The sequence below is a fragment of the Astyanax mexicanus genome, chromosome 8 (genome assembly GCF_023375975.1).
Source record: "Astyanax mexicanus isolate ESR-SI-001 chromosome 8, AstMex3_surface, whole genome shotgun sequence".
Lineage (NCBI taxonomy): Eukaryota > Metazoa > Chordata > Actinopteri > Characiformes > Acestrorhamphidae > Astyanax > Astyanax mexicanus.
In genome coordinates this window covers 27,919,240-27,945,563 of record NC_064415.1, presented here as the reverse complement: position 1 = coordinate 27,945,563, position 26,324 = coordinate 27,919,240, and the positions used below count along the sequence as shown (strand labels likewise).

Sequence of the window (26,324 nt, the reverse complement as noted above, 5' to 3'; positions counted from 1 at the left end):
TGTTGGCGTCCCGCCCCAGGTGCAGGCACTCTTCTTTGGGCACTGCCTCTCATCCCTCTCCCTGGTGTTTTGGCTGCGTGGACGCCAGTCCTTCTGACAGCTGCTGCATCCAGAGGGCTGATGGTCTATTAATACTTTGGCTAATTTGATCAATCCATTCACATTTACTCTGTCCCGTGTTGTTGTGGCAGGGCTTTGATTAAGAGGCACGTGGCCACTGGCACCATTTTTTGCTCACACAGTGCTCCCTGGGAATAGATCTGAGAGCGTATATAGGGGCCCATATGAGAGAAATCTGAGCTTGAACTAACTGACTACGCTTATAACTAGCTCCATTTTTAATTCTAGATGCAGCATGGACTGAATAGTTGTTTCTACCCTTTTACTTTCCCTGTAGAAATTCAATAGATTTCAATGTCCTTAGTGTGGCATAATAATCTTCATATAATGCTTCAATATAGGTCTCCAGCTGTAGCTGCAGTGTTATTAAACTGCCCCCACAGTCTGGTGTAATGAGAAGCTCTTTGTACTCTTTATAGCATTTCAGCCACATGATCTCCCTTTCTCCTACCACTCTAGGCTGCACTGCACACTTTAGCCTGAGGATGGTGCTAATGCATAGGCTTTGGATTTTATGTAATGGCAGCAAACTTTGTATGTTTTTAACATACAAGAAGAGAAGGGGTTTGTGTACCTTGTTAAAGCAGGATCTGCATTTTTTTTAATCTTTTACTTCAGCTGATGTTCTGAAGTAAGGCTAGTGAATTGCAATTTGCTAAGATGCTGATAACTGATTTATATTTCACAATGCCTTTTAGTATTGAGCTATTTAAAGCTTTTGAGTGAGTATAGTTTACTGTATACTAGTTAGACAGTAAAATTATTTTAACAGTTATAGTTTAGTTTTGTATTGATCTCCCAAACCTTTCAAGTAAAGCAAAATGGTAATATCGCTTTAATTCTAAAAGCAGCATTGCAGTGTCACAGAGGTTTAAGTGCCAGTCTGTTGCTGTAATATTCACTGTATAAATGCATTTGGTGTGGCACAGGCACTTCAAAACTGGCTCCGTTATGTCTTTAATTTTCTGTGTCAACTGTCTTTTGCCCGTTTTTGGATGAGCAAAAGGTCTCCCGTGTGTAAGCCCACTATGTTTGTAATGTTCAGCTTCACTTAACTGATCCTTTGTGATTTGCTTCTGGTTATGCATCAGTGCAGCTTTCTTATTTCACATTAGCCCTTCTCCATTGCCATCTGGAATAATGAACCGTGCCTGTCTGTATGTATGTGTGCACATGCCCTTGTGACTGCTGCTTTTGACAGCAGAACCACAGGGAGCTCACTCAAGCACCAAGCACTCCAGGTTTAATTTTCTCAGCCACATCACAACTGGCACATGAAGTGTACTGGCACTAAAGCACCGGAGCCTCACCACTCTTGGTGTTCTGTGCCCCTGGGAGCTGGTCCAGGGACGGTTAATGTGATTTGTATGGAAAGGCTAGGGTCAAGATTAGTGGAGAACTGATTCAAAATCAGCTGTTGGCTCCAGTAACTGGGAGAAAGACAGTGGATGATTCTTTGGTAAAATGTGAACTTAATTGTGATCTTATTTTGAGCAATGTCTGATTGTCACATTTGCTCAGTTGTATGGCTCGACTGATTTTAAAATAGTCTGGGATTGATTTTTTCAAGTGGCAAAATGCGAATACCCAGTAATATACAAAGAAAAGCTGATATTATTGAACACATTGTTCTACATGAAGAGTTTTAAAGGAGCTGTTCTTGATTGCAACAGAAGTAAAGGTTCAGCTCTCTATCTCTACTTAAGTTTGAAGGACTTAAATAATAAAATGCTAGGACTGAGGGCAGCATTGACCATGGTCTTTGTTTTATTTAGGTTTTACTTTAGTTTTTTTTTTCGGAGATCTCATGAGTTTGATTTTGTTTTCATGCTGAAAATTAGGTTCTTATGCATTTTACATGACTTTATTATGTGCGATGAATGAGTAAGGTTGCACAGTATAACAAATCCAGACAATATTTTTTTTCAAAATTGTGATGTCTGAGGTGGTGATTGAGTCAGGTAATCAGCTAACTTCAAATGAAGGAGAAAGAAAGCTCTTAAACCTGGATAAAACAGTCTGCAAGATGTGCCTCACAGCCGCTGAAACACACCAAAAACCACTGACTTATCTTTGAACTGTTAGAAAAAAGGCAGTGTCTTCTAAATGTAGCCTGTACTGTTAGCTTTAACCTGTTAACCATGTTATGATATCCAAACTGGCTGGCAACGAGTCCAAAAAATGACGTAATCTGTTATATTTAGCCCTTCTATAACTCCATTCTCTTTTAGATAAAAGTTTTCATCTTCGGTACTTGTTAGTCAGTCACCTGCAGCTGCACTGAACTGTCTCATACTTTGTCGCTCTTTGTCAACTTCGCTAATCAAAAGCTAGCTTAGGGGTTGAGCTACAGAAACATCACTCCACAGTTCCTGTCAGACAGTTTTATGCATGATCTGTGGTGACCAGAATGTTCTTGTACTTCCTCAATTAATGCTAACTAACTTCTCTCTCCCGATTTGCAGCTGTTTAATTAAATAAATTTTGTATTTGAGAATAATGCTTTATAATGATTTGATTTATTAATCGATTTTTGGAAGTACACAGTGTTCACTTAGTCCATGACACTATAGAAAACCAAACTTTGTATTTAATAATTTTGTTTTTTAAAATAATGCCAAATGACAGTGTGGAAGCTATTTAAAGACCATCTATACCATAAAAACAGGTTGCACTACTAAAAAGTAGATAATGGCCAACCTTGACCATTTTGCTGTTCTAGGTTCAGATTCATAAGTTACTGTAACTGTTACTCTAATAGAGCTGGGTTAATCAGTGGTACATTAATGTCAATAAAATAAAATTAAGAAGTTTGGTGGTGCATGAAGAGAAAAAAGAATGCTGTGTGTTTTTGAATATAACCAAAGACCTGAGTTTAATATAAAATATGCTTCAGATTGAGTTGTCCTTAGTCAACATTGTATAACCTGTCATCCTTCTATACCGTGCACTAAGTTGTATCCGACTTCCTTTCCAGGAAATCGACGAAGCCTGCAAGCGGATCAAACGGGAAATTGATGACCTGGGCCCGGATGTGGGAGACATCAAAATCATCCCTCTCTATTCCACACTCCCTCCTCAGCAGCAACAGAGGATCTTCGAGCCTCCCCCACCTCGCAAGCCCAACGGAGCCATCGGCAGGAAGGTAAACGTCACCTCTCATCTTCCGAGCACTGCTCTACTCAATCATTTATTAAGAACAAGACAGAGAGAGATGGGGAGGATGGGAACGTAGAGACAGGCAGGACAGTGAATGGTGGCAGGAGGTTGTGGAAGTGTTTCTTTTCCTGCACCCCCCCATCCTTTTTTTTTTCTATGCTTTCTCAATGCTTTGGTGCAGCACTGACTCACAGCATATGCTGCTTTTGTCAGCATACGATTCTTTCCTTTAAATCACTAGCAGAATATTAGTCATGCACTTTTGGCCACTGGATATTATCACACTGAATAGCTTTCATTCGCTGCGAGATGTCTTCCATCTTTTTGAATGCTGCGTTGGCCCATATATGTCTTGGTGAAGTAATTTTTTCTATGGATAGTTTGCTGTTCTGCTTCTGCTTTTTTTATTTTTATTTTACAAGAGACCCCTGGTCTTTCTAGCTCCTGGCAATTGCAGTGGGAGCATTTGTGCCACCCTACTGCTTCACAAGGATCTGCCAGAATATAATTGCATACAAATTTAAAGGCATGTTCTTTTACAAGCAGTTATGGGGACTAATAGAGCTGCTTTGTTTCAGAATTTTTAATTTTAATGCTCTTACTCACTTTCAGTTTGTTTCATCCTTTAGCAGCTCTGTAGCATTAGGACTCCCTTCAATTCATTCTCTCATAGATGCCTTTTGAAGTGAGCACCAAATCAAACGGCTACCTCGGCCTCCCTCTCTTCCCTCTGCTTTTCTCCTCTGTGGCTTCATGTCATCATTTCATCTTCCCCAACCACTTCTATGTTTAAAGAGGTGCAGGAATTTGCGCCGGTCTGATTGCCCATAAGCCAGGGTTCTGGCTGCTTTAAAAGTTCAAACATCAGCCGGTGTTTGCTTAGGCTGTTCAAAGGAATGTTGACATGAAACGGCGACATGGATACACTGCCGTGACGACAGTGGCGCTCCTGGGATGCAAAACCACTGCTTTCTGACTGCAAGAGGGGAAGCAGCTAGTAAGAGTGTGTGTCTGTTGATGAAACATAGGGAAAGCTAACATTTTTTCTTGTGCGTTTTTCTCAGTTGTAATCCGCCCCTTACCCAACCCCCAAACTCCAGACTCAGACTTCTGAAATGACAGCAGTTCCGCCCACACCCTAGTGATTTCTTAGAGGTGTCTGACCAGCCTTCTGGCGTTCAGGTATTATTTTTCTGCATCCTATCTTGTCTGTCCCTGGGTGACTTCAGTTGCATAGAGATGAGCTCAAATTACCTTGTTAAAATGTCATCTTGTCAGACCCCCCTGGCATACATTACCCACAATGCAAATGAGCCTCCTTTGGTGCGACGGTGGGACAGGGTGTGGATATGGACTGCACACCTGTGCGGGAGCGCAGTAGCCGGTGCCGCCCTGACGACAGCACATTTTACGGGACTAGTTTAGGCAGTAATGAACGTCTTGATTAGCCTTGAAGCCGGTCCAGCTTTGATCACGCGTATATAGGGATTTGAGAAACGTCACTTACTGAAGTGCAAGGAAAGGTAATCGGGGAATTAAAGGACAGAGGCAAGGGCATCTGTCTCAAATGCTATTTTTCAAGTCATCTGTTGCATTTGTTTTTTTTTATTGTAGTCTTAGCAGCACTCTTCCCTTTAATTTAATCTCGCACACAGCCTCCTTTGTGTCTAATTGGTCATTGTGGAACTTGTGGAACTTTGTTTGTGAACTGTAGGTTGAGTTGTAGGTTGGAAAATTCTGCTACACTCACTGTTACATTTTCCACAAGTATCACACCACTGTAATGCTCTAATTATATTACTGATGAAAAAGCTGTGTAGTTCAATATTGCATCAGACAGATGGGAGCCAGCAGTGCTTGTTTGTGTCTCTGCTTGGCTCCATAAGCATTACCAATCAATGCAATTGATGGGAAGTCCCATGTATATATGATTATGAGCAGATTTTTCTCTCAGTAATGGGAAGGGTGACCCCAGTATAAACACTGGATGGAAGTAACCTACACTTTTCATGATATGGTTTTGTTCTATTTAAATTATATGGTGGCATACCTTCACTACACCACTTAGCTAGCATTGGAATTTTCTTCTTAATTAAAGAGGACTGATTGGCCGTTTTTTAGGTTCTGACAGTATTTTCAATATACGTTAAGGCATATTTTGATGTTGCATTTAATGATGATAAAATTGCTTTAGGAAATAGATGAGCTGTATAATCAACTTTAAGGCTATTTTATGTGACTCCTAATTCAGAAACCTTAAAGAAAAGATTCTATAGTATTTGTTTATTTCAGTGTAGCATTACTTTGTCCTAACAGCAACACCATAAAGCCTGGAGGGCAAACTCTGCTCAAAATTCTTTATTTTTTGTGTCTTAATTACCAAATGAGCTCCTGAATCCTTACTGCAAGTTGAGAATAGAGTGAGTATACTTTTTACATTTTACTTTTATACTTCTTAGGTGGCTGACGGGAGGGTAGGATAGTGGAAGGGAAATTATTCAGATTTTTTTTAAGTAAATTTAAATTAAACTCGTTCAGGTGAGGGAGATCTCCCATCCTGGCCAGCCACATTTGTTCTGGACCTTTTTCACGTGGATCATTGAATCCATAAAGATGCAATTTCTCTACACCTTATGGGTCATTGAGTATGGCTCTGGATGCGTAATGCATTCAATGCTTTTGCCATGCAATTTGAGCTAATAATCTTCCAGACTACTCCTGCCCCCATCATTGGAGTAATTTAAGGTACACTGCTCAAAAAAATAAAGAGAACACTCAAATAACACATCCTAGATCTGAATGAATGAAATATTCTCATTGAATACTTTGTTCTGTACAAAGTTGAATGTGCTGACAACAAAATCACACAAAAATCATCAATGGAAATCAAATTTATTAACCAATGGAGGCCTGGATTTGGAGCCACACACAAAATTAAAGTGATAAAACACACTACAGGCTGATCCAACTTTAATGTAATGTCCTTAAAACAAGTCAAAATGAGGCTCAGTATTGTGTGTGGCCTACACGTGCCTGTATGACCTCCCTACAACGCCTGGGCATGCTCCTGATGAGGTGGCGGATGGTCTCCTGAGGGATCTCCTCCCAGACCTGGACTAAAGCATCCGCCAACTCCTGGACAGTCTGTGGTGCAACGTGATGTTGGTGGATGGAGCGAGACATGATGTCCCAGATGTGCTCAATCGGATTCAGGTCTGGGGAACGGGCGGGCCAGTCCATAGCTTCAATGCCTTCATCTTGCAGGAACTGCTGACACACTCCAGCCACATGAGGTCTAGCATTGTCCTGCATTAGGAGGAACCCAGGGCCAACCGCACCAGCATATGGTCTCACAAGGGGTCTGAGGATCTCATCTCGGTACCTAATGGCAGTCAGGCTACCTCTGGTGAGCACATGGAGGGCTGTGCGGCCCTCCAAAGAAATGCCACCCCACACCATTACTGACCCACTGCCAAACCGGTCATGCTGAAGGATGTTGCAGGCAGCAGACCGCTCTCCACGGCGTCTCCAGACTCTGTCACGTCTGTCGTGCTCAGTGTGAACCTGCTTTCATCTGTGAAGAGCACAAGGCGCCAGTGGCGAATTTGCCAATCCTGGTGTTCTCTGGCAAATGCCAAGCGTCCTGCACGGTGTTGGGCTGTGAGCACAACCCCCATCTGTGGACGTCAGGCCCTCATACCATCCTCATGGAGTCGGTTTCTAACCGTTTGTGCAGACACATGCACATTTGTGGCCTGCTGGAGGTCATTTTGCAGGGCTCTGGCAGTGCTCCTCCTGTTCCTTCTTGCACAAAGGCGGAGGTAGCGGTCCTGCTGCTGGGTAGTTGCCCTCCTACGGCCTCCTCCACGTCTCCTGGTGTACTGGCCTGTCCCCTGGTAGCGCCTCCAGCCTCTGGACACTACACTGACAGACACAGCAAACCTTCTTGCCACAGCTCGCATTGATGTGCCATCCTGGATGAGCTGCACTACCTGAGCCACTTGTGTGGGTTGTAGAGTCCGTCTCATGCTACCACGAGTGTGAAAGCACCACCAACATTCAAAACTGACCAAAACATCAGCCAGACAGCATAGGTTCTGAGAAGTGGTCTGTGGTCCCCACCTGCAGAGCCACTCCTTTATTGAGTGTGTCTTGCTAATTGCCAATAATTTCCACCTGTTGTCTATTCCATTTGCACAACAGCAGGTGAAATTGATTGTCAATCAGTGTTGCTTCCTAAGTGGACAGTTTAATTTCACAGAAGTTTGATTTACTTGGAGTTATATTGTGTTATTTGAGTGTTCCCTTTATTTTTTTGAGCAGTGTATATATTTTTCAGGGGATCTTCATTTTTTGAAGACTTAAAACTGATCTCTCATCACCTGGCCTTCATTCTGTCAAAATGTCTATCTCAAATATTTATAAACTGTGCTAAACTAACATGTCTCGTGGGGGAAGCAGAGTAATGACTTCTTACATCACTAACCAGATACCCGTCTCAAGAGCATATCAGAGTATCAGCAGAGCTAGCAAACGCCACTAAACATACTTTGAGCTCACAGGGAGTGCTTATAGTTCTGTTTTTATATTAAATGTGGCTGATTCCAAACACTACATTTCCACTTGTGGCAATGCATAGAACGATTACAGAAGCCTTACATTAGGGCACAAGTTTCCGTAGAAAGGTTAATGTGGCATCCGTCCCCATCCAGCTTAGCAGTTGTTATAGTGCTCCTTGTGGAATTGTCATATATATATATATCTATGAAAAATTATTTATATTCCCTATATTCTTAACTGCAACCTTTTTAAAAGTTGTTCTATGTAACACGTGACTGTCTAGTATCAGTGCAATTTTATTAATGTTCCAAAAGAATATAATTTTGGACTGAAAGTCCAGGCAGTGTCCAGTGCAGGCTGGATCGTGTCGGTGCCTCATGCTGCCCGAAGGGCGCTTTTACGTAATGGAAGCATCCACCAGTGGGGCACGCTTGCGTGCAAGGAACTGTTACTCTCCTCCCTCCCTTCTCCCCCTCTGTTCTAGCCTCTCCTCCTCACTTTTGTGTAAATGCTGACAGAGAGACCCATAGGGTGATGTGACTCTTTTGATTTCTCTTCCCCAATTCAGCTGTCATTTTTCATAGATAGGTCTAGCTTTAGGGGATAATTGTAATAGAAAAGGATCTTTGACTGAAGGAATCTTAACTCCTTGGGCTCCCACATGCTCCCATCTCTTCTACCAACTGAGCTGCAATTCTCAGCTTCCCTTTTTTTTTTTTGCTTTTCCCTCTCTTATCTGTGAATTTGTATGCTCTGTTATATCTGAGAGAAAACATTAAATGTTGCAGCCACCCCTGATGCTTTGATCAGGTATGTGCAAATCTGACGGCTGATCCCCTGAACTCTCTCCCGTTTCTAAATCCGTGTTGCAGTTTGCGGTTCAAATCCTTCTGTTCTCTCGAAAAGAGAAGCTATACTTGAGCTTCCATTCTGAAGATTTCCAGCCTTTGCCTCAAAGCACTCAGAGCTCTGAAAACAATCACCTTTTCCCATCTCCAGTTAATTAGATATCTAACTTTGTTTTTGGACTTTAGGAGTTCCCCCTCTGTTAGTCAGTGTGAAGGATTTTAATTTGGCCCTCGTTCTTATGCTGCATCATGATTTGCATGTTGCGAACACCTCGGGGTGTATGAATCATCTACCTCTGCGTTACTATGTTTGTCCAATGTGACAGGCTTTTCTCTGAGGCGATTTACAGCTCAAATCCCTTCTACCGCCAACCTCTTCTCTGGGCTTTCGTTCTCCTCTTGAGCACACGCTTTGTCTCGGCGTATCAAAGACGCCGGCGGTCTCCAGCTTATAGTGCGCTCAGTGTGTCACTATACCACACGCGTGGGCCACCCGTACTCCAAGACCGAGAGCCCGAGTGAATGAGGGAGAGTGACGTGGCATGAATAATGGAGATTTTTGGAGGTGGGCTGCCCCAGTGAGAGGAAGCTCCACACTGTGCGCAGGCATGTGTCTTCCCTCCAAAAAGAGCAGCAGTAATGTGTCTGGACGGGCTGCTCGAAGGAGAGCGGTCCAGCTCAGCCTGCACACAGCCGATTTGACTTGATTGCAGCAACTGTTGCTGTACTCCCCTGTTGGGTTGCGTTAGGCTTCTGTGCCGAACAGCTCACTGGAGTGTCTCTCAGGATTTCGTTCCCCTACATTTTGGCCTTTTATGTCTCGCTGAAATTCTGTGCTAATTTACATGTGTGTGTGTAGTTTTACAGATAATTTTTGCATATATCTGCACATACGTGGGGTCTGTTTCAATTATGTATGTACAGTACATACATACTGTGTAAGTATGCAATTTGTTGACTGTGTTTTAAATGAAACATTTTAAATAGAACTTGCATCTCAGGTTATTGTTTTTCTAAGACCCTATGATTTCTGGGATTTGTCGAACATGAAAGAATCGCAAAATTAAGGCATAAAATAGATTTACTCTTCCAGAAGGGCATTCCTTGTTTAAGTTTTTTTTGTATTGTTGCGACTTTAGTATCAAGCATTGTTGCACGTGAATCTGTGGTATCATGACAGCCCAAATTAGAGTAAATATATTCTAATTAATCCAAGTCTACTACAATGTTTTCTTTCTTAGAGAATTTGCTTTCGAATTAATTTGTAGTTCAGAACTAAGCATAATCCCATTCCAGTGAACTAGCCTAGCCCTACATGTCATAAAACAATTGTGCAGTGTTTTAGTACAGATTTTCTGTAGTGAACAACTTCTAAATCTGGTCTGTCTGGCCAGGCACACTGTAGCTTAATCTAATCCTCATCTCTGTTCTGCTTCCACAGGTCGTGGTGTCCACAAACATCGCTGAGACGTCCCTGACCATTGACGGTGTGGTGTTTGTAATTGATCCAGGCTTTGCCAAGCAAAAGGTTAGCCCTCCTCCGCCGCACTCAGCTAATCTCACCCCATCATCTGCTTCTCTTGCTTCTGAAATCCCCCGATAAACCGAGTGTCAGGGCCCTGACAGCGGCCTGAGATGGAGAAGCTAGTTAGTTATTCTGCTGACATTTCTCTGGCCTTGCTGCTCCTGTCATACATGTAGTCCTGTCGCAGTTGAGTGATGGGATCGCATTGGCATATTGTACTGGGCCTCTGCTGCAGTGCACGTGGCATATTCAATTTGTTTCTTCTGCATTCCTGCATTGCACAGGTGTATAACCCACGCATCAGGGTGGAGTCACTGCTAGTGACTGCTATCAGCAAAGCGTCGGCCCAGCAGAGGGCGGGGCGTGCTGGACGTACGCGTCCAGGGAAATGCTTCCGCCTCTACACGGAGAAAGCATACAAAACTGAGATGCAGGTGAGTGACCTTTTAGTAAACATGCAAATATGATGGGCATGACTACTATATATGCCTCTGTATGCTTAATATATGCTTTTTGCACATATTGTTGAGTGATGACTTGTTAACATGTTGTTATTATTATTGTTCACTTTCACAAAGGTGCATAGTACTATACTTTTGTACAGCTCTGGAAAACATTTGAGTTTCTTTGATTTTACCAAATTGTAAACCTCTGGAATGTAATCAAGAGGAAGATGGATGATCACAAGCCATCAAACCAAAGTGAACTGCTTGAATCTTTGCACCAGGAGTGGCATAAAGTTATCCAAAAGCAGTGTGTAAGACTGGTGGAGGAGAACATGCCAAGATGCATGACAACTGTGATTAAAAAACAGGGTTATTCTGCCAGATATTGATTTCTGATCTCTTAAAACTTAATGAATATGAACTTGTTACTTTGCATTATTTGAGGCCTGAAAGCTGAAAGCTACCCCTCTATAAACCTCTTGCCATGTTAGCTCCATTTATGAATGAGCTCCATTTATTTTTTTTCTTTTAAATTGGTAACCATCCTTATTTAAAATAAGACATCCTGACAAATGGCAGCGTGAAAAGTCTTTTCTCTTAAACAGACGACAAAGTGAATTTTAAAACATGTTAAATTAGATCCTCAATGCGACAGTCTCTGCTCTCTTGACACATGAGAACCTGTTGGGACATGATGGAGCTAATTCATTCTCTTTTTCTTCCCTCTCCCTCCGTCCCTCTGTCTGACAGGATAACACATACCCTGAGATTCTCAGGTCGAACTTGGGCTCTGTGGTGTTACAGCTGAAGAAGCTTGGTATTGATGATTTGGTGCATTTCGACTTCATGGACCCACCAGGTAATAAAAGTTTTTTCCAAAACTATAATTGATTCTAGGATCAATATACATTGGACTAGCATTGTGTATATTTGAGGTTAAATAATGCTGCACTGTTTTTTTGTTTTTTTTGGGGATGTGTTTGTGGGCCTGTCTGCATTAAATGTGCGTGCAATTTCTGCCAGAGTCTCTTGATTGATTGCACGGATCATTACTACAAACTGCCCTGTCCACCATAAGTGTTAATACCTTCATGTATTCCCAGTACCCACACCATGCTGTGGATTGTTAAATACCAACATCCCATTCCTCTGGCACAAATGTTTCACGTTGTCTTTCCTTGAGAAGATAGCATCTTGCAACTTATGCAGTGGGCATTCCCTAGCAGTTTCCTTAGGTAAAGTTGTTTAATGATCAGCTTACATGGTTATGGCTAATATTGAAAAGGCCACATTAGAAAGTCTGTAGACACAGGGTTCGTTCGGTCATTAAAAACCTGGAAAAATCATGAAATTTGAAAATGGCTATTTCCAGGCCTGGATAAATTTTGGAAAAATAAAAATACCCAGACAGTTTTGGAAAAGTCATGGAAATTTGGCCTGCAAATCTCAGTATATCCATCTGTATATCGATGGAGAAAATCTATTTTGAGCTGCAAATGCGTCAGCTCAGAGTTCAATAATTCAGTAATTTAGCCCGACACAATGGAGCTCTCTCTCTTTTTGGTGCACATACACCACAAACCAGGTTCTTTCCCTCAGATATGTGAAGGGAATTTGTGGTATTAAATGAAGCCAAAGCAAACAGTTTACCAGGTGACATTTGCTGAGTGCTCATTCTATGCTTTTGCAGTTTAATGTCCCTTCTAGTTTTCTCTCTCATTGATTTGGTCTTGGTTTAACATATCAGCACCTCTCGTGCTATAGCAGTCAATAGTTTATTGCTGATGAGGGTGCGCAGTAGATAGATTACATTTTCCACCTGGGTTCACTGCATGGCGTCCACTCTCGATATTTTGCCCAAGTATGACTTGAGCCAGCACATGTAACGCTACATGCCTTTACCAGGTGTGTGTGTTTGTTCCATATATATGGAACTTGGAACATGCGATCAATACAAGTCTTAATAACCAGCTAACGGCTGGCTTTTATGAAATGAAGTTTTTCCGGAGTGACTGAGTGTGAGGAACTTTGCATTTTCCACTGTTCAGCAGCCTCCTCAAAGCCCAGGGCGAAGCTAATTTTCACTTAACATGCAACTGGTCGTTAGGCCCTGCCTTTCCAGAGCCAAAGGTCAATAATTGAATTTTGTGGTGCGTGTGTATGTGGCTAGGGTTCACTCTGGTGATGTGTGACTAGTGTTGATATATTAACTGCAGCTTTTCGCTATAATTGTGTGCCACTACGGCCGTTTTCTGGTGTGCTTTTGGGTTGGACTGAAAATGAACATCCTTTGCTTGCAGTGAAAGTAATTTGATAATGGGAAGCGTGTGCTAATTGTTCAGTTTTTTTCCTGTTTTATCCTTTCATGTAATATTTGTTTGCGCTTTTGTTTGTTTGTTTCCAGCTCCGGAGACTCTGATGCGTGCTCTTGAGTTGCTCAATTATCTGGCTGCACTGAATGATGATGGAGACTTGACAGAACTGGGCTCCATGATGGCCGAGTTCCCTCTGGACCCTCAGCTGGCTAAAATGGTTATCGCTAGCTGTGAATTCAACTGCTCCAATGAGATCCTCTCCATCACAGCTATGCTATCAGGTAATATTCACTCAAAGCCACGGCCAAATGCGTCCATGAATTTGAAGTTAGTTTAAACATGCTAAACATGTTTGAGTTGGTGGCTTAAACACAAACACAAGTTTTTCAGCTATTTAAGACCCTTCAAAATTGTTTGATTTTGGTGTGGACATGTTTGATAAACACTCTAGAATGTCCATTTACAGATAGTGTTTGACCAATATTTCTGTGCCGGACTTTTTAAAAGCAATAGAAGTACCATACATTTGCATTTTGTTAACTAGCCAGTTACTGTAGTACTGCTGCAAAGCAGTCACAGTTTAATAAGTTTATGATGAGCTTTTTTCAGTTTTGGCAGTTGAGATGTAGTATTTAGTGTCAGTTAGAGGGGTGGGGGAGAGTAGGTTGACTGGAATTAAGACCTATAGGTGCCAGGTTAGCTTTGCAAAGCCATCTTGGGTTTGCCCAACATGCCAGTCTAAACTTTATGCAGTGTCTGATCCTTTTTATCTGTTTAATGATTTGTCTGTTAATTAAGTCTTATTGAAGATTATTCCTAATTAACGAAGCCGTCAGGCAAAGCCCTTGCTAAATATACTGAAATAAAATAACTTATTTTAGTTTGAACTTTTCAAATTAAACATTGCTGCTAATTCATGCTAACTTGCCCTGATTGGGATGGTTCCTGAGACTGGTTGACTGAAGATGAACTTTATTGCCACAGTGCACACCTCTGGAACATCTCACATTAAGGCAAATGGAAGCTGTGAGCGTGTGCCTACTCCCACCCCCCTCTTGGTGTAGCATACCCTGTGCTGTGCTCTAGCCTCTGAACTAGGCCTTGTGTCCTGTTTGGGTGAACACTTGACTCATCCCTATGGGCGGCTATGTTGGGGCCCATACCAACCTTGTTTAGTCCCACAGTGCTTCGTGCGCCCAACTGAGGCCAAGAAGGCGGCCGATGAGTCCAAGATGAGGTTCGCCCACATCGACGGGGACCACCTGACCCTACTGAATGTCTACCACGCCTTCAAACAGAGTATGTACAATAACTTTCATTCAATTTTAAGAGCTTATTTTAGAGTTTTTCTGTTAAGTAACCATTTAGGGGATACTTTTTATGCTTGATGTTTTCACTGTATTTTGCTGCTTGATGGTAAATCTTATGGTGGTGTGTTTAATCTTCTATGTAGTCTTTTAATTTCCGTAGTTGTCTTCAGTTTAATTTCTTAAATGTATAAACTAAGTGTATAAATGCTCCCTTTATTTCTCAATCATTTGTTATTTAAGGCAACCTACAGTAAAATTATCATTAGTCTAAACAGACAGTAACAAAAGAAAATATAATTCATTAGTCTACTTCCATAGGTTTTTATGTTTCTTTACTAACATACGTTTTTTTGGTGACTATGTTAATTTCACAGCATTTAAAATTCAAACATCTTACTTTTCACTCCACTACATAATTGGAAATATGTTTTTCTTTGGGTGAACAGCCCACGAAAATCCAAGTCTGGAGAGCCCAAACTTAAACATAGCTTGGAAAAAAGCGATTGTGTGATTGGCTTCAGTCAAAAAAGACGACATATCCTCCACGTTTTGCTTACGCCCACTACGTCCACTGCACTAGCAGGTTTGCAACCTCTAGTGTTTAAACAATGCAAATGCATTAGGTTTCATAAACAGAATGTGGAATTGTTTTTTCCCCACAATACACATTTATCCAATTTTTCATTGTGAGGTTATGCTGTGTTACCCCACTATATAGCAGGCGTAATATCAAGTAGCATTTTGGAAATCACTGTAAAGATGGTTCAGGTGTTTTTAGGTTGTTGTGGAACAGCCTATTGCATTATTCCTACTTTGCCTGTCCTGTTCTTTCCTTTCAGACCATGAGTCGGTGCAGTGGTGCTATGACAACTTCGTGAACTACCGCTCGCTGATGTCCGCCGATAACGTACGGCAGCAGCTGTCGCGCATCATGGACCGCTTCAACCTGCCGCGGCGCAGCACAGAGTTCACCAGCCGAGATTACTACATCAACATCCGCCGAGCGCTTGTCACCGGCTTCTTCATGCAGGTGTGTTTGCATGTGTGTGCTCAGCCATGTGTGTAATGGGGAATGGGAGGCGGGGTCAGCGCTGGGTTATCTTTGCTACTTTGTGTCTGATGGCTGATTAGTAGCTGTTTTAAATTCTGCTCCAAATACAAGAGACAATACTGAGGGCCCTGAAGGGCACAGCTGAATTTTCTTCCTCCTAAATTCAAAGGATGCTGGAGATTTGTCCTGCAGCTATCTAAGATGCCTTGGACTTATATATTGGAATTAGTCCTTTTTTATCTGGGAGGCTAAAAGCTAATGTGTTGACATGTGAACACAGAGCTATTTTGATGTGGCCTTAAGGGTCCCATCAGAGGACTGGATAAATCGAGTTGTATCGGTTTCTGTCGCCAGACCGATGGGCAAATCGCCTAAATGGTAAACATATCTTGCCAAAAGGGACAGTATAATGGAGTTGCCAAGTCATGGAAATATGGTCACACGTGAGAGCAGGGCTGACAGCTTATTAGGGTTAATGGGCAGATAATTATTTGGCAGACATTTAACAAGTGATGCATGAATTTGCTCTTCATACTAGATAAGATTTTTTTTTTTAGGCTGTCCAGAATTATAATCATACCTTTTCCACCCCTATTTCTTCATAATGAATAGGTACAGCCCCTGTTGCAAGCATGTAATCACTCATGCTTGCTATTATAATGGATAGCTCTCTTTCAAAGTGTGACCATTTAAGCAGATAATAAGAAAAACTCCCTTTTCTGGCCCGCCTAAGGAAAACAAATGACATTTTTAGTGGGTCTCTTTCTAGAAAGGGGTACTTGAAAACAAGCGACCTGACTAGTTGAATTGCTCCATTAATATCAAAATATTTGTCAACATTAACCTTTACCGGCGAGACAAATTTGTGCCTTCATGTACGAATTAAGAGGCACTCTATTGCCGACGTCTCTGTTTGCCGTGGGATTTTATTGAGACTGATTGCTCAGGTTAATCTCTATGTTTGTATGCTGCATGTTTAAGTGGCTTTAGAACCAACGAGTGTGTGTGCTGGGAGCGTAATACTGTGTGTGTGTGTGTGATTTATTTGTTAATTTGCTTCTGGGGTGTTATCAGGTGGCCCACCTGGAGCGTACGGGGCACTATTTGACGGTGAAGGACAACCAGGTGGTCCAGCTGCACCCTTCCACTGTGCTGGACCACAAGCCTGAGTGGGTGCTCTACAATGAATTTGTGCTGACCACCAAGAACTACATCCGCACCTGCACGGACATCAAACCTGAGTGGTAAGCTAAAAATCTTTATCTGGGGCTCTTGTTTGTGTGCCTTTATGCAAATGCAAGATCTTTCTGCTCACTTTTCCACACTTTTTTCTTTGGGAATGTAATTTATGTATGTAAGCTCACATTGCGGAAGAGGAGCAGACTAATACTGCTGGTGTTTGAACTGCCGTGTGTCTGCATCACAGTTTAAGAGGCATTATTGCTGCAAATGGGAAAAAGATCTACTACTTTTGGTTCCATAAACATTTCTGTAACAGTTTAAAAAAAAAAAACGAACCTATTTTAACATTTTATTTATTTATTTTCTTTTTTTTGCTCATGGTTCACAGTAAGCTCTTATGGGAGCAAAATTTAATTCTGCATTTGTGCAGTATTGATGATAGGAGTATTCTTTTTTTTAATGGTAGTTTATGAAGCCTGAATGTAACGATACAGAAACACTAGATCTCCATTTGCACCTGCTCTCTTAACTAATCATCTGACCTAATTATCATGATTTATATCTGGAAAAGCAAAAGCAAAGCTGCTTCAGGAGTCAAACCACTTCAGGAGGTCTTCTGAGATGCACTTAAACCACGTTATAGAAGTTATAGAAGTGCAAACTTCTATTATAACTGACATTCCTCCCCTTTTTAGTACATACAGTCTTTGAATACATAAATTTAAAACGTTTTCTCATCAGCACGGACTGCAGAATTTATTGCCTTTCCCAAAGTTTTAAGAAAACCCAACAGCTTGTACAAAGGCAAATTTTACAGAATTTTGCATCTTTAACATAGCACAGGAAAATAACAATTAGTTTTAGTGTAACGAGTAGTGTTCTGTCCCACAAGGCAATCAGATTTCAGTCTGACAATGCAGATACTCTTTACCTGAAGTAATCAGGTGTAACTGGGGTCTCGTAAAACGACCTGTAACTTGCACAATGGAATAAAAAATAAATAATCTTTGTGATTTTAGAAAAGAAAATGTGGTAAAATATCTTAGTTGAAATCACAGAATGCACGTATTGATGAAGCTGTGTGACTAATCATTCTTAATATATATTTTTTAAAATTTCAGGCTGGTGAAAATTGCTCCACAGTACTACGAGATGAGCAACTTCCCTCAGTGTGAAGCAAAGAGGCAACTGGAGCGCATCATCGCTAAACTTCAAACCAAGGAATACTCTCAATACTAAATGCCCTGGTTGGCATATTAAATTTAACCCTCGGCTCTTCATGAGCTTTCTTCTCTGAACTCTGAAAGTTGTACATTGTCATCTTTTCAACATTAGGTTTCCATTTATATATATTTTCTCTTTTTTTTTGTTTCAGTTTAATGTTAAGATTATTTTTATAAGATTTTTTTTCTTCTTGCTCCCATCCCTTCCTTTACTTTTGTTTTGGTCACCTGAGATAGCATATTGCAAATGGTCACTGTAGGCACTAAGGGATTGGATGAATTGGGAGTGAATGCTCAACAGGGGATATAGTCATTGACCATCTTTATGCATGATCATTCATGTGGATGTTGACATTCCTTATAGACATTGTGAACTTTTACTGATGTAACTGAGTAGACAAGTCCTTGTTTATTCTGTTTAAAAAAATCTTTGAATTCAATAAAAAAGTATTGATATCAGCTGTGGGTGCTTTTTGCTGAAGTGGAATGTGCTCTTGTGAAGTAGCTGTCATGTTTGTCATACAACACCACCACCAAATATGTTTGAGAGAGATATTAATTCTTGTATAATATTAACTTCACTTACAAGATAATGGCACTTGTAAGTCTGTGTTTTTAGGTGAAATCTAAGTAAATCTAATCTAATCCTCAACTGACTTCTAGTCACCGACCCTAAATTGACCCTTATTATCTCTAAATACTAAAATCCCAAGCTACTGATTTTTTGTGACGAACCACAGCTCATCTCAACTGAGTTGGGGTAGGTTCAGACCTAAAAAAAAAAGCAGACAAGTATGCAAACAACCAAATTAATCTCACTTTATGGAAAAGTAGACCTTTTCCAAAAGACAATGCAGTGTGGGGTACACGTAGCACTGTGCAGGAAGAAATGATCAAGTTGAAGCTACCTCCCAAATATTCCTCCTACCAAAAATGCTCTAATCATTGTTCATCTATTAATACGTTTGAACAATACACCTACAATTTAAAGTTTCCAAGTTTGGCTCAGAATAGTTGAGAAACTACTATGAAGAGTAGTAACTAACTAATTGCCAGCCTGGGCATGGATAAAGCTGCAATGCTAACAGACACAGAAGCTGTGTGCAGCAAAGTTTAGCTGACAAACAAGAGGACGGAGGATTGGCTTAAATACAAAGGAAGGATGAAGATTTGTTTTGATCAGAGATGCTTGTGCTCTAGTATTGGCAGAAAATGCATGGTGTGACCTTAAGAAATAGACTATTAAATTTTTTTTTTAAATTCTTTTCTTGCGATTAACTTCTTAATGCACACAAATATGCTATATTATCTTTATTTTTTAAGCATATCCACACTCTACTGCTTATGTAGAAACTGCAGAAATTTCAGGGGCCTGAACTCCCCTCCTTGTTTTGCAGGGTCTGCTGCAATTGCCGACAGGCAACTTTTCTGATTTGTCATGTAAGATCCTTGAAAAAAGTAGACTTGGACATAATTGTGTCTGCTCAAGAAAGTTGTTGGCGCCCCATTGTGAAGGTTCTTGAAAAGCCGCTTCATTCTCTGGGTCAGCTCCCCAAATGAAGGATACAGAGTTAGCCAGAGCGTGAAACCACCAGGAATTGGGCAGCGGGACATCTCTGAAGCGAGGGTCCTTGAGGACTTGTTTCTTCAGGCTTAGGTCAGCCAAGGTTCACTGGAGCAGTGCAATGATTTTGGGTAGGGGGCCAAGTCTTGTGCTGAGCAAAGGAGAACCCCCTGTGGACTGAAAATCCTTTGGCTCTTTCACATTCATTATCGTATTTTAGCGTTTTTGCATTTTTTTTTTCTTTTTCTCTTGCTGACTTATTCGAAAGGGTTGGTTTGACTCCACTCCTGACAGTTGAGGGAACTCAACTGATTCCTCCCTGCAGAGTTATGAGTAATATGCAGCTGCATTTAGAGCTTACTGCAGCACTTTCATAAAGCTTGCGATACAATATGTGTTTAGTAAACGCCCTCTGAACTCGTCTCTCTTGAATTTGGAGGTATTCTTAGAATCCTAGTGAAGGCATAAGGCGTAGTCCCTCTCTGTGGAGGAAAAAGCTCCACATTTCCTATTTAGCCTTGAGACTTTAGAATCTTCGCAGCTTCATCGCTGTGTTCATAAAGCACTTTGGCTAGGAGAGGAAGTACGTTTAATCACAATACCCAGGGGCTCTTTCTGTTCTATCTCCGCGTTAATCCATTAGCGGTAGATAAAAACCGTTCATTACCTATGGCATCACACGCAGCAAGATGGAGATGAGCGTTCTGCAAGGCGTCACGTGCAGGAGACTGAAGCTTCAAAAGGGACCTCAAGTTAGCATTTGGCCCTGATCTGAAGTTTCAAAGGCCCGTCACCAGAGGAGGAAAGGCCACTCGCAAGTGCTGCACAGCTCCGGCTGTCTTCAGCGAACGGCAGAAGAGAGGCAGAGGGAAAATTGCCTTTCTCGTGCTGTGGGAGTTTCACATCAAGGCTACTGTGTGTGTAATATGCAAAAACGAGAGATTAGCATGTTTGTTTTGATCTTTAGGCGACTGTTGGGGAAGAAAGCTCTATGAGCCCAGAGTTCCTTAACTACACGGCTTTACACTCTCTCTCAGCAGTGAAAACTGGGCCGGAAACAAGTCTCTCCAAAGCCAATAGAAAACGCATTAGTAGGAGTTGATCGGGAAATTATGTGGGATTGATTTTGAGAGCAGAAGGGGTTTTTGTCATACTCAGGGTTTTCAATTGATCCTTGTCCTTGTAATTACCAAATACATTATTCTTGTCTCATTATATATAAGTATTTGCCCCCTTACAGATTTCTTTTGTTTTAATATCAAACAAATATAATCTGAGTAAATATAAAAATAACTTTTTAAATAATGGTTTCATTGATTAAGTGAAAAAAACTATTCAAACCCATCTAGCCCCTTGTGAAAAAATATTTTTATGCCCATAAATTAACCACTCTTAATCACACTCTTTGAAAAATAAATTTGATTCAATAAATCACTTGTGAAGCAGCTAAAAGATCTTAAAATCAACACTCAACACTGAAAAGCAATGCCATGATCTGAAGAAATGAAAAAACAGATGAGAAAACTAAATTATTGAATTCATCTGTCCGTCTGGAAAAGGGTGTAAAGTAATTTCTTAGGCTTTGGGACTCCGGCGGACCACAGTGACAGCTATTGTTCACAAATGGAAAAAACATGAATCACTGCTGAACCTTCCCCGGAGTGGCCGGCCGACTGTAATTATTCCAAAAGGGCATGGACAACTCATTCAGGAGGTCATAAAAGAACCCAGAACAACATTTAAAGAACTGCACGACTCACTTGTCTCAGTTAAGGTCAGTGTTAATGATTCAATAATAAGAAAGAGACTGGTCGAAAATGGTATCAATGGGAGAGTTCCAAAGCAACGGCCCATCTCACATTTGCCAAAACATCTAATAAAATAAAATATTCTATGGACTGATGTGACAAAAGTAGAACATTTTGGAAGTTACATCTGGCGTAAAACAATACATAATTTTAGAAAAAGTACATTATCCTGAATGTAAAACATGGTGGTGGTAGTGTGATGGTCCGGGGCAGCTTTGCTGCTTCAGGCCCTGGAAAAATTTCTGTAATAGATGATGACCAGGAATTCTGCTGTTTACCAGACAATCTTGAAGGAGAATGTCCATCCATGTGTTTGTGACCTCAAGCTCAGGTGTACTTGGACTCTGCAGCAGAACAATGACCCAAAGCACACAAACAAGTCCACCTTTGAATGGCTTAAAAAACAAACTAAATGAACATTTTGGAGTGGCCTAGTCAAAGGTTGATTGAGATGCTTTGGCATGACCTTAAACAGAATGTTTATGCTAAAAAAAACCTCAAATGTCTTGTGAATTAACACAAGAGTGGGCCAAAAGCCCTCCACAGATATGTGAAGGACTCATGCCAGTTATTGATAAAGCTTGATTGCAGTTGTTGCAGCCAAGAGTGGAACAAACAAGTGAATAGGTTTAAGGCTAGATTGGTTTGGATATTTTTTTTCGTTAATAAATAAAAAATATCATTAAAAAAGTGCTTTTTATATTTACTTAGGTTACATTTTTCTGATATTAAAGTTTGTTTAATAATCAGAAAAATATCAGTATGACAAAAAAGCAAAAACAAAGGAAATCTGTAGGGGCAAATATATTTTCACGCCACTGTATATATAAAGATGCCACTGGTCACAATCATTACTATAGACTGTACTGTCCACTTTGAGTACTAATGATTTTTTTTATGATGTACTCCCGGTACACAATTTTGGAAATGGAATATTCTGTCCATCTTGCACTCATAATCAGGCCTCACATTGCCTTGCCATGAGCACACTGGCTTTTCCTTTAACTCACCCAACTTATAGAGGTGTAGCCTTTCCTAAAAAGGGTAGGGTTGGCACTACCTTGATCTAAAAAATAAGTGGCCACCTGGACTTAACTAAGTAAATAATCTAGATTTGCTGCAGTTGGTCAGGTTTAGGTTCAGCAACAGTATGTGCTGAAAGAATGAGGTCATCTGACTACCTGAATATACTGAATATAGACCAGGTTATTAAATCAATGGATTTTTTCATCCCTGATGGCACAGGCATATTCCAAGATGGCAATGTCAGGATTCATGGGGCTGGAATTGTGAAAGAGTGATTCAGGGAGCATGAGGTCATCATTTTCACACGTGGATTGTTCACCACAGAGTCCAGACCTTAACCTCATTGAGAATCTTTGGGATGTGCTGGATGGAGAAGACTTTGTGCAGTGGTCAGACTCTAACATCATCAATGCTGCTGAAAGATCTTGGTAAAAAATTAATGCAACACTGGATTGAAATAAAACTTTTGACATTGCAGAAGTTTATGGAAACAATGCCACAGTGAATGTGTGCAGCAATCAAAGCTAAAGTTGGTCTAACCTTAATATTAGAGTGTTACCTTTTTTTCGTTGACCAGGCAATGTAGTACAAATGAATTAATTTCATATTATTTATAAAGCTGTGGAAATTATTTGTTAAATGGCATTTACTATGGATTACATCCCATCCAATCAGGTCCAATTTAAAGATCCATTGAGGACTTGCAGAAACAGCACTACATTCACCCTGAGAAAATCTAGCCTGCAACTAATTTCAGCAGTTAATTTCTATGAATGTTGTTTTCCTAGCTTTACTTATTCACTATAGTTTTTCTTCTTTGTCAGAAATTTGGACCTTTATACTCGTTCCATATCTCCCAAAACTGGCAACGTAAGCCAGTAACTATCCACCAACTCAAACATGCTGACAGACTCAATCGTAGCCCCATCAGCCAGACGGCAACCGGAACACCCATCAGCACTTTTTGCCTCTTCACCCCTCCGCGTGAGACCCCCAACAATGTTGTAAGAGTGTTCCGTCAGGTTTGGAAGGACGTTTATTGCAGACACCTCAGCACTTCTCGGCCCTGCCTCTCACCTTCCTCCTCCAGTTCAGTCCTGAATGAAGCTGAGACAGGTGTCTTATCTCCATCACATAGCGCCCGTGAAGCCAATCTCCGAGATGATGCTGTCGACTGGGATGTGACAAATCCATCTGTCCTGGTTTGAATTTGTATGCTAATTTGAAGTAATGGCCCCTCTGGTGACTGAACGATGGAACAATTCAATCGTGGTATCTCTGACAAGAAGTAGCCAGCCTATGTGTGACAGGTTCTCGCGTGATGTACAGTGGGCCGGTGTTGATGTATCGGCCCTTCAGGGGGAGAGGCGTATTCTGCATGATTCAGATGTACTGAAAATGGAGGATTCTGCGAGGAATTAATCTCAAACCAGTTTAAATAGAGTTCAGGGAGATGTTACACCATGTGCAGTGCTGGAACAGAGCAATAAATGAGGAAAGATGCTCTGAATTCAACTTCAACTTCTTTAGAGACTACCTAATGAAGAAAGCCTGATGAACACACAGTAGGCAAAACTTTCATCATCTCATGATTCATGAGGGGAATACTTTCTGGAGTTCAACACTTTCCTGGGTTATAGTACAGTAGATCTATGTATATAGGATCATATATTTATGTTTATTTAAACACAGTGATATTTCTGGACCAAACGAGACAGTAAAGTTATGAAAAACATGTTTTTTCTGTTTTCTGGTTTAATTTAAAGCATCTTACATCTCATGCCGTATTGGCCATTTTTATTACCATTTACTATTTATTTACTGCAAAAGAATTGAAAAAACAATTGGTAAAAAATGTTTTATTATTATTATTTAATTTGTCTTAGAAGTAGGAAACATATAAACAATATATACACAATTTAAAAAACTTAACTATACGTTAATCAATAACAACAATTAATTAAATTCTGTTGTCTAAAACTGTTGGTTTAATTTTTTTTTCTAGAATGAATTAAGGTGGGCTTTGGTGAGGCACACTTTGTTATATTTAGGTTGTTAAACAAACATGATTCAAACATCCAATGATTTATAAAGGAAAACAATAAAAATGATAAGGGGTGCCCAAACTTTTTTATACCACTGTATACTGTGATTGGTACAATTCTGCCAAACCTGTATAAATTATAGCTATGTTACACAAGTACATTTTATATGAGCTTACTTTATTATTACTAAAATTCTATGATGTCAGAAGAAACTTGCAATCTGATCTTTTTAAAAATTAATTTCTCGACACTTTTGGAGACTATTGTATTTGTCCCATAATTCAGAGTTTTTGAAGCATAAAACTATCTTCAGTAACTTCACTAAGAACACAAAGGGGGGAAAGACCATGTGTGATTGTGTTAGGAAGAGAGATGTGGAAACAAAATATGCATAAAAGTTACCAATAATAGCAAATGTGACAGGGATAAAATAGCCACAAGTATAAGAAATGAGCAGCTCTATTTTAATTATTTTACAATATGTGAATAGTATATTATTTGTTGAATGTGTATAGTAGACATTATTTAAGAGGATGATGTGTATCGATCCTGCATTAAATGTGGATGGGTGGGATTTACATCCAGTTTACAGAGTCTGGTGATTCACTCAATTTAGCCATCAGCACACAGGCAAGTGTTTCACCTCAATTACAAGATAAAAACTCAAAACTTATACAGGCCACATTTATATATCACTACTGTTAGATGTTTTTTCATATTTAAACACACAACATTGACACTGGAGGGCTTCTAAAAATCACCAGCCATTACAATCTAAAACGCTCTAAAGCCCATATTATGAGTGCTGCATTTGTAGATAATCTTGAACATTTTCTGAAAAATATTCATGTGTTAAATTATTTGACTCATGAATTAATTTATTACACTTGAGATGTGAAGTATGTAGAGATAAATGATCAGCTATTCCAAACAAAGGCTACATCATCACTGTTGCTTTTTGTTACATGACTTTGTAGGGGACACAACAAACACAGAACAATGTCAATTTCATCTTCTCATTACGTTAGTCACTGGAGTGGATCTTGACAATTTCTGTAAGCCTGAACATGCCTCAGCATGGAGCCATTCAACCACAATACAAAAGGTTACTATCAGTGTCGGATGAACATAATATCTGGTGGGAGGAAAGAACACTTTAGACGTGTCAGAAAAAGGAACACTCATAAAAACAGGGTTTTTCAAGGGTTCTACATGAAAACATCACCTCTTGAAGAACAAATTGGATTATTAAATGTTTATCCTGGACAACGATGAGTGTAAAACCTTTTGTAAATGTTTGTATCCAGCACCAAAAAGGGTTCTACTACTGAACCCAATGTAAGAGCAATATTTTTGCTGTTTTATAAATTAGTTATGCCCTTTAAACTGAATCTAAAATAAAACTAAGTCTAAAATAATAAAAAAATTGACATGGTTCATTTAGCAAGGTTTGCATCCCTGCTACCCAGCTAACAAAATGACACATGCACAAATACACATTTTAAAAATAGTGTCAGTTCATTAAATAAAGAACAAGACCTAAAGGAATAGTCAGGGACAGGCAAAGTCAGTAACAGAAGGGCAGCAAAGGTAAACAACATACCAGAGTGGGTAGGCCACGAGGTCATACACAGATATTCAAAAATGGTTAAAAGGGTAGTCAAAAATACAAAAATACGGCCACAAAGAGTAAACAATCATACTATACAAGGCTAGGAAAAAGAGAGGTTGATAACAAAAAAACAAACACAAAAGAAACGTGTGGTAGAAGAGCTAGAAAACTAGGTTTAATACAGGGCAAGGGAGAAGAAGAAAACATGCGGTATTTATACAGGGGAACACAGGTGTGAGTCATTTCAGAAGCTGGGTGAGCCGGAACACAGAAGCGCCATGTGATCTGGCATGTCCGGGAGGATGGGCGCAGGTGAATTCTAGGAAATGGAGTCTTAGGAGCGAATAACAGAGTCCGTGGCAGGCAGACTGACAATGTCAGGACTGATGAGTAGGTTATCTGTGTATTTAACACATACTTCTACGTCTACATTCTCTCTAAGACTATGTAAGTCCATGTATATTGCCGAAACTATTTGAAAGTTGCAGAAATATTTTATTGGCCTGTTGCAGATGTACAACTTTTAAATA

General features: G+C 40.3%; 1 protein-coding gene across 2 annotated transcripts in view; it reads left to right on the top strand.

Moving 5' to 3' along the window:
- The window catches only part of dhx15 (DEAH (Asp-Glu-Ala-His) box helicase 15), a 33,434-nt gene extending 15,236 nt beyond the window's left edge, over positions 1-18,198 (top strand). For both annotated transcript variants that reach the window (XM_007255179.4, XM_007255178.4), the window contains exons 6-14: positions 3,098-3,265; positions 10,129-10,215; positions 10,497-10,646; positions 11,409-11,517; positions 13,063-13,254; positions 14,150-14,272; positions 15,123-15,313; positions 16,409-16,578; positions 17,638-18,198. In XM_007255179.4, the coding sequence (XP_007255241.3) occupies positions 3,098-3,265; positions 10,129-10,215; positions 10,497-10,646; positions 11,409-11,517; positions 13,063-13,254; positions 14,150-14,272; positions 15,123-15,313; positions 16,409-16,578; positions 17,638-17,755 (1,308 nt within the window). In that variant the 3' untranslated portion in view covers positions 17,756-18,198. The remainder of the gene's footprint in view (positions 1-3,097; positions 3,266-10,128; positions 10,216-10,496; positions 10,647-11,408; positions 11,518-13,062; positions 13,255-14,149; positions 14,273-15,122; positions 15,314-16,408; positions 16,579-17,637) is intronic.
- The last annotated feature ends 8,126 nt before the right edge of the window (positions 18,199-26,324 follow it).